The sequence below is a fragment of the Calypte anna genome, chromosome 1, assembly GCF_003957555.1.
Source record: "Calypte anna isolate BGI_N300 chromosome 1, bCalAnn1_v1.p, whole genome shotgun sequence".
Lineage (NCBI taxonomy): Eukaryota > Metazoa > Chordata > Aves > Apodiformes > Trochilidae > Calypte > Calypte anna.
In genome coordinates, this window is record NC_044244.1 from 170,430,205 (window position 1) to 170,446,560 (window position 16,356).

The 16,356-nt window shown below is 41.5% G+C and overlaps 2 protein-coding genes across 11 annotated transcripts in view; both read left to right on the forward strand.

Annotated features, from left to right (window-relative positions):
* FNDC3A (fibronectin type III domain containing 3A) overlaps positions 1-10,554 on the forward strand; it is a 122,670-nt gene extending 112,116 nt beyond the window's left edge. For 7 of the 10 annotated variants that reach the window (XM_030468993.1, XM_030469003.1, XM_030468984.1 and 4 more), the window contains 6 exons: positions 576-725; positions 810-1,093; positions 2,985-3,194; positions 4,614-4,780; positions 5,403-5,530; positions 8,036-10,554. In XM_030468993.1, coding sequence (XP_030324853.1) covers positions 576-725; positions 810-1,093; positions 2,985-3,194; positions 4,614-4,780; positions 5,403-5,530; positions 8,036-8,350 — 1,254 coding nt within the window. In that variant the 3' untranslated portion in view covers positions 8,351-10,554. The remainder of the gene's footprint in view (positions 1-575; positions 726-809; positions 1,094-2,984; positions 3,195-4,613; positions 4,781-5,402; positions 5,531-8,035) is intronic. The other 3 variants (XM_030469016.1, XM_030469023.1, XM_030469050.1) reach the window with 1 other exon arrangement.
* A 342-nt stretch (positions 10,555-10,896) lies between these two features.
* Positions 10,897-14,812, forward strand: MLNR (motilin receptor). The gene is given in 5 exon segments (XM_030469446.1): positions 10,897-11,032; positions 11,035-11,271; positions 11,274-11,405; positions 11,408-11,617; positions 13,786-14,812. Coding segments are annotated over 5 exon segments (663 nt in total). The 5' UTR covers positions 10,897-10,974; the 3' UTR covers positions 13,812-14,812.
* The last annotated feature ends 1,544 nt before the right edge of the window (positions 14,813-16,356 follow it).

Below are 16,356 nucleotides of genomic sequence, written 5' to 3' on the forward strand. Positions count from 1 at the left end.
GAGGCATTTTCAGTCCAGGTCTGCACTGTTGCATAGTTACCTCTCCCAGGTGATTCACAACTCTTTATCTAGGGAAAAGACAGTGCACAATTTTCTGCATCCCATTATGATCAGCATAGTTTCCATGCACTGCAGCCATCATGTACTCCAAAAGAGGAGTCCTTTAGTCTGTAAGATTAAGACAGTAGCACCAGTGAGCTGCTGAATATTGACATCCCTGCAGTGTAGACCGAATCAATGAAAAACCTAAATCACCCTCTCAAGAAGAGTTTCTTGACCATATGGGCTCCTAAGCCAAATGCCATCTGCTAAATGAACTCTGTTTAAAGCAACTGAAATCACACTTACTTTTTATGGAGTAGTCTCTGCAACAGTAAATAGTATTTTTAAATAAGGCCAGTAAATCAGTATTCTGGTTTATTTGTATTGCACTAAACTAAAATTTAGCTAAGGAGTGGAAGGGTAACATTGGTGAAAAACAAACAAACAACATAGATATGATTAATTTGGAGTGGGCTTTTTGTTTTGTTTTTTTCAGTGAATTTAACTTCTAATTATTTATATCCATTTTAAAGGTTCCAGTGAGTAACGGAGCTGATGTCACGGAGTACCGACTGGAGTGGGGCGGTGTGGAGGGCTGCATGCAGATCTCCTACTGTGGGCCTGGGCTCAACTGTGAAATGAAAGGGCTTTTGCCTGCCACTATATATTATTGCAGGGTTCAGGTAAAGACTTAAAACTATTGTTAGTGAAATCTGGAAAGGAAATTTGCTCCTGCCATTAAAACATGGTGTACTTTGCATTTGCAGGCAGTGAATGTTGCAGGTGCAGGCCCTTTCAGTGAAGTAGTGGCATGTATGACTCCAGCCTCTGTACCTGCAGTTGTGACTTCTCTTCGGGGACTAAGTGAAGATGAAGTTGAAAGTCCACATTATTCTCCTTCCACATGCCTTGCTATAAGCTGGGAAAAACCTTGTGACCATGGATCTGAAATCCTTGGCTACAGCATAGACTTTGGAGATAAGCAGCCAGTAACTGTGGGGAAGGTTCTGAGCTATATTATAGATGGTTTACAGCCAGATACTACCTACAGGTATGCTGTACACAGCTACTTGACAGCCTGCTGTTTCTTCCACAAGAGCAGATTCTTTGTCTGTTTCCTTATATTTTTTCTCTACATGCCTCAGTACATAGCCATGAAGGAAAAGGAAGGTTTGTAATGATCATCTTCATGAGTAGATGATCTGTGCTGGTTTTATTCTCTTTCAAGAGCAATTTATTCCAGTGTGTTTATTGCTGTAGATCTGTTGTATCTGTCTCAGATATGTGTCAGTTTAACTGAATTTGGATTACTGATTCAGATCCATAAGGTTTTTTTGGACTGGTTGCTTTATAGATAGATGGCTTCTAATCTGTTTGACAGAGGATAAAATCCATCCAAGGAAGGACCATGTCCAGTCTTTATTGACTGAATTGTCAAATCTAATGACTCCTTGCTACTTACAATGCCTTTCCTGCAGAAATAGCAATTATTTGGGTGGCAGTCAGAATGGAGAATACTGGTTTGAAAATCTATCAACCAATTTTAAATATCTTTCAAATAAGTTACTAAATCATCCCATACATTTAGCCCAAGGGTTACTGAAAAATATTAATGCAAACATCAGTAATTATGGCTGAATGCATTATACATTCCTCTTACAAAATCATGTCCTCAGTATTAAAACATTAAGGAGAATGTCAGTCCCACTGAAGTCAGAATTTAAGCCCACACTTTCTGTGTGGTTAGAATATCATCTGCCTATGTAATGGCACATTACCAAAATTTTTCTGTGGCCTTAATTAATTAAGAATAATGCTGACAGTTCAGAACTGTTGCACTCTGTGTCAACAAACTGAATCTATTTCAGAGATACTTCTGTACTTCTATTTACAAAAGTCGTTTTATAGAATACAGTGTCAGCCTTGTGAAAATAAAAAATTACATATATTAACCCTAGGTCTTTGATACAATAAATTTGCATAATGTTGACTATTACTATAGTGGAAGAGAAATATTTATGAATAAGCCTGAACACACATTTGTGGCTCAGTCTTGTGTTTGATTGTTTCAGGATTTAATTATTGTGATTACCTTTTTCCAGTTACCTAGAAACTATTTTAGACAAGCATTAGTCTGAAAAATGAGATTAGACACACTATGCTCTGTGGCTGCCTGTGAGCTTCAGATTTTTCTGATTTCTGCTTTTTTCTTTTTAGAAATAAATTTCTTGGCTACTTGTTTTAATTCATACTTGTAAACCTAATGCCAGCATTGTTTTATGTGGAGTATCCAAAAAAAAGAAAAAATTATCCCTGAATTTCAAGTTCTACAAGTCCCTCAGCCATGTTTCTCTTGATAGTTTCCCTTCATCCCTTTCCAAGCAGACCCAAAGAGGGCTTATGTTTGCAGGCACCTGGAGATGTATTACCAGTGAAAATAGCAAGAAAGATATCTGGGCACCATCACTTTATTTTCACATGAATAATATCTGTTCCAAAAAGCCCTTAAAATTTCAATGCAGTAATCTTTTAACTCACCTAACATAACAGCCAAAGATATGCATTTGATTCTTTCAGGGTGGAGATCTTTTACCATCTCTCATCTCTCCAGTGTGGCTATCAAAAATGTTGGTACAAGGCCTGCAGTGTCAGGAAGATGAACCACTCGTGGATGTAGAGCTTTTCACTAATGTGAATGGTGCATCTATGCCAACATGTTTTTATTTTGAATCAGTCCAGCTCCTGAAATGTAGCAAGGGAAGTGACACTCCTGAATATTCAGGACAGTCTTACCAAAGCAGAATACTGATGAAAGTGTTCACTGTAGAAAATACCATCTCTTTGGTACCAGTATTCTCTCTTGAATGTGAATGGTGGAAGTGATGAGTTCTTTTTTAGAATCTGATTTCAAGTTAATATATTCTTTCATTTTTAAATACCAGAGTACGAATTCAAGCCCTGAACAGCCTTGGAGCAGGTCCTTTCAGCCACACCATGAAACTGAAAACAAAGCCTCTCCCCCCAGATCCACCTCGCCTGGAATGCGCTGCATACAGTTCTCAGACTCTCAAGCTGAAGTGGGGAGAGGGAACTGCAAAAGCATTAACTGACTCCATTCAGTACCACCTTCAAATGGAGGATAAGAATGGAAGGTTGGTTTTAGCATCACTTCAGTCTACCCTGTGTGCCTGTGGTCTGATGCTTGGGAGATGGCAGCAGCAAAGGGCAAGGTTCTCTATGCTTTGCTGAATTTATAACAGACACAGGAGGTTGTCTTGTCTGGCAAGGCAAGAAGGGCTCTAGTGTTCATTGTTGTGAAGTACAAGATAAAAAACTACATAGTTTTTTTTGTTTAAAGTTCAATGTGAAAAGTTAAATGAAATGTTTGGTGCCAGCACGCTTTTCTCTTACAGTTGGTAAAGTATGTTCTCATCAGCCTTGTGGGTTCTCATCTAATCAGCCTTGTAGGTTTTACATACATGATATTAAAAGGAGTGTATTCCTTACTCTGTTTTCTTTATATGTGATTATTCATAGTGGAAAATAAACTCATATAGTAAAATTTATTTTAAGGGATCCTTTCTCTCATGTTAAATTGGAATGTAAGCTGAGATGTTACAGCAGGTACCCTTACCTGAATGGTAGAATTAACAATACTGCTACACTGAGTTTACCTCAGTAAATATCTGAGTCTCTGAGTAGCTTTAGCTTGACAGTGAGACAAAATAGATCTGCTTAGTGAAATTGCTTTGCTGGAAGGAAGAAAAGAAATTAGACTCTTTACGGGTAAGAAATTCATTGCCATTACCAAAGACCTGGCTCACGTGCAGGTACCATCTGCTTTAAATTTAAAAGAAAAGAAAACGTCGAAATAGATGGTAACCCCTGCAGGAGGAGACAGGCTTGTGATGTGTCCTGGGGATGCCAAAATTGAAAATCAAATGAGAGCTGCCAAGATCAGTCTGTGTAAGAATTATAACACAAAGGAGAGTGAGCAATCTACAAAGCTTTCAGAATAGGACTTGGTGTGCTCCAAGTGTGACTCCGGCCTCCTGTGCAGATCTGAATGAGCTTCCTCAGTCATCCATATCTTATTGTGATGTACAAGCAGTTGGATCCGTGACCATTTCTTAGGTGTTGTCAGGGAGAGTTACAAAGGAGCAAAAAGCTAAAATCCAGTTGCCTCATTTTGAAAAACTTAAGATACAGGGGAAGTAGAAGACAAAAAAAAAAAAGTAAGTGTACACAGCTCATTGAGAGAGAGAACTGCTGTTCTTTCCCATTGTTTCAAATGCAGAAGGATTTCTGAAAATGCTTAGGTTAAGTTTTGCAAGAGACAGTCTGTAGCAGAGCTATTCTTGTAGAAGAGATTTTTTAGTTCAAAGACATGCAAAATAAAAACTTGGCCCTGGAAAATGAGCTTAGTGTTTTATAGTAATGCCAGAACACTTTTTAACTCTGGGCTTCTCATTAGATTCTGGTTAATGATGGGAATAGATCATAAGATGATACTGTAGCTACTTGAGGAGTCCTTTTCTGTGTTTAAAATAAGCTACTCTTTCCTTTCTCAGGTTTGTATCCTTGTACAGAGGACCGTGTCATACATACAAAGTACAAAGACTCAGTGAGTCAACATCATACAAATTTTGTATTCAGGCATGCAATGAAGCTGGTGAAGGTCCCCTTTCTCAAGAATATGTTTTCACTACTCCCAAATCTGTTCCAGCTGCCTTGAAAGGTAAAGGTGCTGCTTTTTTCATTGAGGGGGAGTGAGTGGATGTCAAGTTTGTTTTGGCATGGTGTTGTGTTCAGGGTACTTAGAATTATAAGCTCTTTTCCAAGTGTAGATGCTCTTTTCCAAATGCAGATAGGGGTAGTAGGGGCAGGCTCCTTTCAGGTAATTGCCAAAAGTGTAAAATATTTGCTCCTTAAATGGAAGACTTGGGGTTTATGTGGTTTTCTTTTTACATAAGAATGTTTGTACTTGGAATGCTTACTTCCCAGGAGAGAGTGACCAGGCAGTAATTTGGGTAAAAATTCTTCCTAGCATGTTTAGAACAATTTTAAGCTTAGCAATTTGGGGTTTCTGGGGGGATGTTTGGCTTTTTTGTACACTTGTAGGCACGAAATTTTATTTACTTTCCCTTGGACAATACCTAAACTAGCAGTAGAGAGACCTATGTGAATTGTCAGTTGTTGTTTCAGAAAATATTGTAGGAAGAGTTCGTTTTAATCAGAATGATTTTATTCTCTGAGGCAAAATAGCAGATAGAATACAGAATTTTACAAGATGGTAGTGTATAACATTAAATAATGGGGAAAGCAGAGCTAACTGTTACTTCTGTGTTTTCTCCTGTCAGCCCCAAGGATAGAGAGAATAAATGATCACAGTTGTGAAATCACCTGGGAGGTTCTGCAACCCATGAAGGGCGATCCAGTTATTTACTGTCTTCAGGTCATGGTGGGCAAAGACTCAGAATTCAAACAGGTATGATGTGTTCAAGCTTTTATAGCTTTCTTCAATTAGTATCTGTGATGATTATCTTTGATTAAAGGTTTATGTGTATCTCCTAAAATCATTGTCATAGAAAAAAGATATTTAATAGAAACAGTGCAATGAAGTGCAGCCTCTCTGGGTTGCACTTGAGGTTTAGTAAACACAAATTGACACCTCAGGTGGTAAGGAAATGGTCCACTAATGGGAAGAACTGACAAAAAAACCCACCCAGCCAGTGGTAGAGAATTGAGTCTGAGGAGAAAAAGAACAGAGGTTTCTCTTTGAACAATATTATTAAAGCTTTGTTGTCTTAACTTCTGCTTCTGTACAGAGAACTGCAGGTAGGAAGGACCCCCTACTTACACAATGTAGACATGAAGGTGTAGGGAAACCTTTTTTACATAACTCAGGGATTAGGTTTTTTACCACAAGATTTTTTCAGTAGTAGGGCACTCTGTAAGTACAAGGGATGTGCAGTTAGGAGTGTATTTTAATTTCAGGTTTGATGATCCAAAAATGCAGTTTGAAATGCCAAGCTACAGATACTCTACGTTTAAAAGAGGGTGTGCAGTGCTAATCCTGCTTCCCAGAAAACTGCCACATAATTGACATGAAATTAGGCTAGGAAAGTCTGTTTCACACTATTAAGCAAGCAGGTTTCCTTCCAGAAAGGAAACACAATTAATTCTGGTATAATTTCATTATAAGTCAATATTAAATAAGTTTGCCTGTGCTTTGGTAGATTATAGGTCTGAATATTTTTGTAATTCATAAGTTTTAGTGTAGTGCTGTGTTTGTTAGGAGCATTTGTTATGTTTTCCAGTAAGAGATCAACCATAATCCAAGATGTTTTTTTCCTTTCCATGTGATTATTCTTTATTGTAATTTTAAAGTTGTAAATTCAACTTTTAAGTATGTAAGACATAGTCAGTGTTGCTTCTAAACACTGAGGTAAATCACACTTTGATGAGCAATATGCACTGCCAAATGAGCTACACAGGAAAATAGAGGTTACACTTTCAGCCTGGAAATAATAAAACACACTAAGCTGCACGATTCCTTTTGCTTTTCCATAATCATTTTAGGGCACTAAATTCAAATAAAGTGAGGACACTATTTTGCAAAAATTAAAATTAGAACAGTCAAGAAGTAAACAAGATGAAAACTGCCTTTAAAATACTTAGACATGATGGTAAGAGTTTTCTTTGATATGTACAAAAAACTGAACTGCCTAGACATTCACTCCGGGCTTTTTATTACCATTTCCCTGCCAAATCCTCACTCTTCTCTCCTCTTTCTCCCTGATCTGTCAGCCAAATTGCTTGCACCATGCTTCAGACAAAATAAGGTAGCAATCTGCTGTTGGAGCTGCATCAGTCCAGCTCTTAAAGGGATTAGGAAGCAATCATATAAATACTCCAGCAAACAAATTTGAGGGCAAGGCAACTTCTGGTATGTCTCAGTGTGGGAACAATTTCTTGAGCAAAAGAGAAGTCTCCAAGCTGTAGGTTCCTGTAAAGTTCAGCTGCCTGGTTGTAGAGGACTTTCTGAGTCTGTAAGTAGCCACAGGTACAGCAACACCTCTTTAACAAAATGGGAAGAAACTTCCTGCTTCTTTCATTGAACAGCTGATAGTTTGCATTTGTGCTAATGCTGTGATAACCATAGGGAAAACTTCTGCATGATGTGATAGTTCTCTGTCCTGCCATCAGTTAAATAAAGCAAATTGTACTTTGCTGTACTTTGCATCAATAGCTCAGTACCTATTGATATACCTATAAACAGAAAATTGTGCCCACGTGGAGTTTCATTGGCTTTTACAAGACCTTTATATAGCTGCAAATGAATTAATTTGAGACATCAGTGTTTAGATTTCACTGAATTAGGCACTCCATGCTGAAGAGTTATGAGCTTATGTCAGTCAGCCAACTGAGACACCCACAGGGGACACCCTAATGTCATTTCGGGATCTGAGGAAATTAAGCATCACAGAGAGGCCTCCCATGGCTTTCCTGAGACAGTGTATATTGGGATAAATTACAATATTTTAAGCACATGATATTTTAACTACAATGAAGTATGTTGGGTTGGATTAGACTTAATAAAGTACCTTGATACAGAATTAATTACCTAAAATCCTACGGCATGATATTGCATATTACATCCCATGGTGAAGTATTTACATTGCAACTTGTTACTGAAACACCTTAACACCAGGGCTTCCAACAGAGTTTATTTGGCCTGTACTCATCATGCCATAAAGGAACTTGCAGTTCGTTTTCTATGTTTCATCAAAAGGGCTGGAGACTTCTATCTGGCCGTTCAATAGCATTCATGAGCTTTTTGACCATTTTTCTTCGCATGGGTGAAAACACTGGTGAGGAGTCATCCTTTTTTAAGGTTGCCTTCTCCATAAACAACACCATACTGATAGATACATGTGTATGCAGGGCATTTTTACTCGGATGCATGGGGTTTTTTTTCCTTCATTGCCAGATTTATAAGGGTCCGGACTGGTCGTTCCGATACACCGGCCTCCAGCTGAACTGTGAATACCGATTCCGCGCGTGTGCCATCCGACAGTGCCAAGAGACCACAGGTCACCAGGACCTGGTTGGCCCTTACAGTGCACCAGTGCTTTTCATCTCTCAGAGGACTGAGCCACCGGCGAGCACCAACAAGGACACTGTGCAAACCACAAGGACACAATGGTCACAGAGCGACCAAGTGTGTGCTGCTGTCATCCTTGCACTTTTTGCTATCTTTTCCATTCTGATTGCTGTTATCATTCAGTACTTTGTAATAAAGTGAAGAAAAGAGATTAGTATTAGAATGCTCCCATTAATTTTTACTTTCTCATAACCTAAAAGTAATTCTGTTCTCTTGCTTTTACAAAACCAGGCATTTAGCACCGGCATTGGGACTGATGCAGACCTTTTCAGCCACTTTAAAATGCTTACTGGTAGGGATAGGCTGACACAGCTTATTAGAACTCAAGCCACAGAAATACAATCTCTTCTTTGATATGCCTTCTTGCAGTACAAACTCGAAATGGGGCAGGCAAACAGTGTTTAATCAAAAGGGTTTAACCAGTAAACACAAGTGTAAAAAAAAAGGGTTTCCTGGCCCACACTTTAAAGGGTTGCTACAATAACAGGGAATAATGTGTAGATCGCATTTAAAACTTACACTAACGAACTTGTGCTGTATACAAGATTAATCTGATGCTGTGAAAGCAATTCAGCGCTGTATTTCTACCTCCTCATTTGTCTTAATTATTTGGGAAGCAGGATTTATGCTGAAAACCAGAAGGGGCTTTTCTCAGGCAGCAAATAATAAACTGGATGGAACAGCATGCATGAAGGAAGCTTCTTATTTGATAAATGCGGAGTTCTTCACTGCAAGTAGATATTTTTGAAAGACTACAAGGAGATGGCACAAGTGATATATCTTGCCCCCAAGATTTGATGTTTACTTAACAAAAATGTCTCTTTTACTTCTTACAAATATAGAAGAGAGAGTGTGAGAGAACCTCTTAACCTTACTTAAATTGAAAAAAATTTATTTACAAAGATGACCTTTGATTGGATGTAGTTTATACAGATGTCTGTGCCCTCTGATTTTGGCCAGTTAATAGATTTTTGAGATAAAATTAATTATTGCATTTTTGCTGTTTCCCTGACATTCACTTGCCATATCCACCAGAATCAAGCACTGCCTTTTTTTCATTTTCTTTTTCTTTCTTTCTTTCTTCCTTTCTTTGGGGCACCAAATCAGAAGACGAAGTGTAGTAATTTGCACCAGAAAACTTAAAGCTGCTTTTTTCTTGAGATCCTGATGTTTAATGTAACGTCTCCTTGGATACTGTACCAAATTGTTGATTGCATGTAGTTAATGTTGCATTAGAGCACTTTGCAATTGCATAACTCATCAATGTTTTGTGAGCTTGCATTTGTGAGTTCTTGAATGACCAGACTGAATTTTATCAAGTATCCATTGAACATCTTGCTAGATGTCAATGATTGCCAGTGACACAAAGCTTGTAGTGAAACTATCTTGAAAAAAAAAAAAATCTTTGTCTCATCACACTTATGTTATTTGTTATACACTTTGTAATTAGCTCTTTTTAATTTATTTGAGTTACAAGATAGTGGATCATTAATGACTTCTAGTTGTGTTCAGTTTAGCATTTTTAATGGTATTAAACACTTCTGTCAGTCTTAATAATAATAAAAAAAAGGAACCTCTGTCTTGTGCTTTGAAGATCACTGAAGAATTTCTCTTATATTAGAACGGGCATGTATTGTAATTGTTTATGCGTCCAATGATCTGTGCTGTAGAATAATGTTGCTGAGTTTCGGTTTGGTTTTTTTTTTTAAGAAAAAAAAAAAAAAGAAATGACAAAGAACTTGGCCTTCACGTGGCAAGAACGATCTGTCTTTAAAATGTACTGTATGTTTACATTTATTTCCAATCTGTCATTTGTACGTATAGGCTGATACCTTCCCGCAGGATACCGCGATAACTGATGTTTTCTAGAAACTTCTTTAAAAAGTGCCATGTTTGGCAGTGCAAATGAGGTTGCGTGTAACAGCCCAGAGATTTCTTATGGTTGAATGTCTGAAACGGTAAGATTTGTTACTACAGTTAATCTGCAGTGACTTAATGTTTTTCATAGTAAAATTCAAATGAGCTCCTATTTTTGATAGTCATTTAATAGTGTATTTGCCATTTGAGCCTCAGTGCGTATTACTGCATTGAAGACAGTTTTTAATGTAATCTTAATTTTACCTCATATACTGTACATTCCAAAAAAAAAAAAAAAGGAAAAAAAAAAAGAAAAACTTCAAACTTTTTAAAATGTTATAGACACACTACCAAACATATCACTTTACAATTGTACAACGTCGGACTCCATGAAGACGAACCTGTATAGTCTCATAGAAAATACATAAACTATGTAGCAAAGTATCTTTAAAAATCCGTGGAAAATAAAAGTATCATTCTTTTTTTTCTTTCTTTCTTTTTTTTTTTAATTTGTGGGTGTCCGTCCGTCCGTGCTGTTCATAGCCCCTATCCCCGCCGCCGCCCTTTGCTTTCCCCCTCCCTCTCCCGCCGCCCCTTCGGGCGGGACCGTGGTGCCCCCCTCTCCCTCAGCGCGGGGCGGGCAGGGGAGGGCGGTACGGGTGGGGCGGTGGGAGCTGGCTGAACCTCCCCGGAGCCCCCCGCTGCGGGGCGGGACCGGAGGAGCCGGGGAGACCCCGGCAGGGCGCGTCCCACCTGGCAGCGGCGGTGGGTGCTGAGGTGGGTGCTGAGGCGGGCGCGTCCCCCGGTGGGATGTGGGGCGGTGGCGGGAACGGCAGCGGGGAAGAGCCCTGGCCTTGGCCGCCCTGCGGGTGTGCACCGCGCTGCCGGTGCGGGCACTCGTCCCCCTCATGGCTGGCTGTCTGGGTCTTCTTGTGGTCGGCGTGGTGGGCAGCGTCCCGACGGTGCTGGTGTTCGCAGGCACCGCGGGATGAAGACCACCACCAACCTCTGCCTGGGCAGCATGGCCGTCTCGGACCTGCTCATCTTCCTGGCACTGCCCTTCGACCTCTGCCGGCTCTGGCGCCTCTGGGTCTTGGGGCAGCTGCTGTGCTGCTTCTCCCTCTATCTCAGCGAGGGCTGCACCGGCTGCACCCTCCTCCACATCACCGCCCTCACCGAGGAGCGCTACCTCGCAATCTGCTTCCCCTCAGGGCCACCGTGGTTGTCACCGAGCGCCGGGTCAAGGCTGTCAGCGGCATCCTCTGGGTCTTTGCCTTCCTCTCTGCTGGCCCTTTCTTCTTCCTTGGTGTGAAGCAGCCTGACAACCACACCGACTTCAGCCTGAGTGCAAGCCCACCCCGCAGGCCATGGAGTCCAGCTCACTGGCCACCATGCTCTGGGTCACCACCTCCTACTTCATCCTGCCCATCATCTGCCTCCATGTCCTGTGTGGCTTCATGAGCCGAGAGCTGTGGCAGAGCAATGCCCATCTGCAGGGCCCCAGCGTGGTCCTCTGCGAGAAGGAGCACCACCAGGCAGTCAGTATCTTGGGTGAGTCCCTCCTCCATCCAGCCTTGGGCCATGGCTGGGGCTTGGACGGGGGTCAAAGCACCCACAGCTCCCACGCAAGGTGTGGATAGTGCTAGGGAACATCCCAGCCACGCTGCTGAGCCCTCCAGTGCACTGCCTGTTCAGCAGCGTGACTGCCTTCTGCAGAAATACCTTTTTTATCAATTTTACTAGGCAAGACCGAGTACAAGGTAGTCTGCAACTTCAGAAATACTGTGGTGACTTCAGCAATCTCTTCCAGTGGGCAGCACCACCTCTGGATACTAGATTGCTTCTTCTCTAAAAATGGTTTGATTTCCTTAGTGATCTTCTGTAGCTCTCCTACAAGTAAAATCACTGCCCAAATAGGCTGAAAAACAGCAGCTTAACCCTTTCAAGTCATGGTGGGCAAGTCACATAATAGCAAAGCACTTCCTGCAGATGTAGGATGCTGTTAATTTTTAATTCCTTTTCGTAGTCGTAAGTTCATTAACCTAGTGGCAGGCTCAGGAAAGTTCAGAGATCTGCAGGAAAGTTTAGAGCCTGTCCTTGGCTTTAAAATTTGTAAATAGTGAGTGACTGATTTCCGGGCACAGGGGAGAAGAGGGGAAAAGGGGAAAGAAAAAAAAGCCAACTAATGTTTAATGAGCACTTAAAAAAAATGCCCTGCTTACTTTTTTTCTACATTTAACAAAGATTTTGTATACTATATGGGAGGCTTATTTCACCGAGGATGTAATCAGCTGGATAGAAATTGTCTGGATCTAGGGAAAGAAGCTAATAAGCCCGAGAGAGGTTTTCAAAGAGAAACACCCATGTCCACGATCTCCTCAAAAGCCACTGAACCAGGCTGATTCCCCCTTATCTTATCTCAAAGAGCCAGCAGCATGACACGTGTAATTTGTTACAGGCATAAATTTGGCCAGATGCCTTTTTTTTTAAGCTCTGAGAAACATGAAGGGTGCTTCATAAATGATTATTTCTTTTGCTTACCTACATTTATAAACAAAAGTAATTTTAAAATATAGATACAATACTACCTTGTTTAGTCCCTCATCTGCTCCTGCTAGGTTGCCATTTCAAGACTGTTTTTATTTTTTGCATTATGCTAAAATCCAATCTAAGACCAGGAGAACAGCTGAAGTGGCTCAGGCTATGCATCCATCAAGTCAAATACCTGTTTCAAGCAGTAATTTCCTGGGGATGTGTGCAAGAGGTTCAGTAGATAAAAATCAGTAGACCAACTGAACTGTAGTCTTTAGGTCATCAACCTGAATAGTGCAAAGGCAGTGGGAGTTTGCATGGCTGAAGTACAGCCCTTACCCCACGGTCTGCTTCAGCGATGTAGACACATCAGCAGCTCTGTGTCAAGAGGAGCTGCTGTGTCCTGTTTTCATATCACACACAGGGCACTATGGATATTGCCAAAAGGAATCTTTCTTGTTGTGCCTGACATTATTATATGAGTGTTACAACACAGGTTTTTTATGATTTTCTCAGCAGGCTCATCTCAGAGTGTAGCTGAAGATTTTGCCAGTTCCATTTTACCAGTTCCAGTAATTCAAAAACTAACAATCAGACTTGATGCTATTCCCATTTGCATGGGCTTCCAACTATTTCTCACCATTATTTTTATGGATCATTTGTGCCAGTTAGGATAACCTGCAAAATCAGCCATGTAAAATTCAGTTTACTGGATGGTTGAAAGGTTGCCTTGTCCATAATTGTCACATGTGTTATTTTATCTTACAGCTGTGGTGGTTCTGGCTTTTGTAATTTGCTGGTTGCCTTTCCACATTGGCGGGATCAGATGATGCTGTTCTCCCAGTACTTTAGCATATTAGCTCTGCAGCATTTCTACCTGAGTGCATCCATCAACTCTGTCCTCCACAATCACATTTTGAAGAAGTACAGGGCAGCAAGCTGCTGGTGCCACCCTGAGCTGCAGAAAGGGCTTCCACAGCAGTGGAAGATGCTGGTGGCTACACAGAGACCAGTGCTAGCACAAGACATGAGTGTGCCACCACCTTCTGACACTGCAGCCAGCGCTTCTCTTCAAATAGGAAGGTAACTAATTTTTCACAGGAGAGTCACAAAAGGGTGCACATTTGTCAGAGCGTGTGGTATTTGTAACCATTTGCATTTTGAAATGCTTCTGGTTTTGTTAACAGAACAAGCAGGGACCATAAAGTACTAAGAATGATGGGCAACTCATGAAAGATAAATCAACAGGAAAAGCTGGAGTAAATTGGCAGTAAAACTGTGGTTTCAGCTTGTTACAAGTCGTTTGTTGCATATTGTGTTCTGCACAATTTCTAGTGTGTTCTAAAAATTGTACTATCAAGGATCACAAAGCAGTTTGAAGTAGGAGCTCTGGTTGGATGCAGTGGTGGGTAAAGCTTCCAACAGCCTTTGCTGTTTTAAAATGCTTTTCTTACAAACAAGATTTTACAAAACACAGCCTTGCAAGAAGATGGACACAAAAGAAATTGCCCACCACTCCAAGCATCCTTGGAAGAAGCGTGCATATATTTTTAGTACCTGCTCATGTAATCATGAAGGGAAGTTTTCCAGTTTCCCAGATTCTTCCCTTGTCAAGGATCTTCTCTGGGCTTAACCCTTGTTGTCAGATGATGGTTCTTAATTATACACTAGCAACCAATCCCCTAAATCAGTAAGAATTCAGATATCCCCCATCACTTCCTCATGATAGACCCATAGTGTGCATTAGATAGACCCATACCTGTGCTGTTTACCTGTTACCTTCCTGGCTATAGTGGTACAAATCTGGACCAGAACTGATGAAGTGGAACTGCACTTACAGGAGCACCTCTAGTGAAATGTCCATGCTTGCCCTTGGTTCTCTGTTAACCTTTGTCAATTAGTACATCAAGTGGTGTTTGCTCACTTCAGCATCCAGCTCAGAGATTTCAAGCTACAAGAGTTGAACCCAAGCTTTCTCCAGGTTTAAAAAAAAAATATGACTAATGATTCAAAGCTCTGAGTCACTAAATAAAAGAAAAATCTAAAGACTGAAAAAAAATCCCAAAACCCGAGCTCACTGTACACACATTAAGCTTGCTCCTTCTGTCAGCTTCATACTAGAGGAGAGCAGTTGTCTGCAGGGCTTGGGTTGTGTTGCTGGGGGGAGGGTGGTCACTGAAGTATTATATTATAATAAAAGAACAGTTGACATTTTGTGTTTGTTTGGACAAGTTATTTTTAGCAGTAATCTTTATAAATGTATGTAGACCAAAGGGAAAAAAAAGACTTTGTCACACCGATAACATAGCTGTGGCATCTCTTCTGCATGCCTAAGGTCTGCTGGCAATGGCTTTTCCTCTCTCAGGAGTTACTAAATTGTGCTGGGAGGTAAACAGAAATTTCCACAGTAGTGATTGCATAGGTGCCAGAAGGGTGAGGTATCAGTGGGAGGAGGGAAGGAAATGCCCTAGGGGGATGCTGCACACAACCCCTCCTTCTCCAAGGTGCACTCCCTCCCCCAAAGCCTCTCTGAGCACATGGGGTGTCCAGGGCAGGGTCCTATGTGGGTCCCTTGCAGCTGGGACTCACTGCTCACAAGCTGCTTGGGAGGTGACTGTGTTTCTGTGGGCATCTTCAGGCTTGGGGGGCTGCTACTCAGCCTCAGACACCACAGCAGAAGGATTCTGCTTCTGGTGGCAGACCCCATGGAAATAGAGTCATAGAACTGTTCAGGCTGGAAGAGACCTTTGAGATCATTGAGTCTATCCTCATCCCAACCCTATTACCCTGTTCCCAGTGACCCACCACTAAACTATGTCCCCAGGCACCTCAGCCAGGCAATTTTTAAACACATTCAGGGATGGAGATTCAACCACCTCCACAGGGAGCCTGTTCCAGTACTTAACTAACCTTTCTGTAAAAGTTTCTCCTGATATCCAACCTAAATCTCCCCTGATGCAACTTAAAGCCATTCCCCTTGTCCTGTCATCTGTCACCAGTGAGAAGAGACCAACCCCACTTTCACTACAACCTCCCTTCAGGTATTTGTAAAGAGTGATAAGGTCTCCCCTCAGCCTCCATTTCCCCAGACTAAACACCCCCAACAACCTCAGTCACTCCTCACAGGGAATGTTTTCCAAACCCTTCACCAGCTTTGTTGCCCTTCTTTGGACCTTCTCCAACACCTCAATGTCACTTTTGTATTGAGGTGCCCAAAACTGAACACAGAACTCGAGGTGTGGCCTCACCAGTGCTGAGTACAGGGTCAGGATCAGTTCCCTAGTCCTGCTGGTCACACAATTTCCGACACAAGCCAGGATGCCATTGGCCTTCTTGGCCACCTGGGCACACTGCTGGCTCATATGCAGCTGACCGTCAATCAATACACCCAGGTCCTTTTCTGCTAGGCAGCTGTCCAGCCACTCTTCTCCAAGCCTGTAGCATTTCCTGGGGTTGTTGTGATCAAAGTTCAGGACCTGACACTTGGCCTTATTGAATGCCATACAGTTGGTCTCAGCCCAATGATCCAGCCTGTCCAGGTCCCTCTGTAAATCCTTTCTACCACCCAGCAGATCCACACTCCCTCACAACTTGGTGTCATCTGTGAACTTACTGAGGGTGAATTCAATCATCAAGATCATGAATAAAGATGTTAAACTGGAGTGGCCCCGGCACTGAGCCCTGGGGGACACCACTCCTGACTAGCCACCAACTGGACTTAACTCCATTGACCTCTTTGGGCCCATCCAGACAGCCAG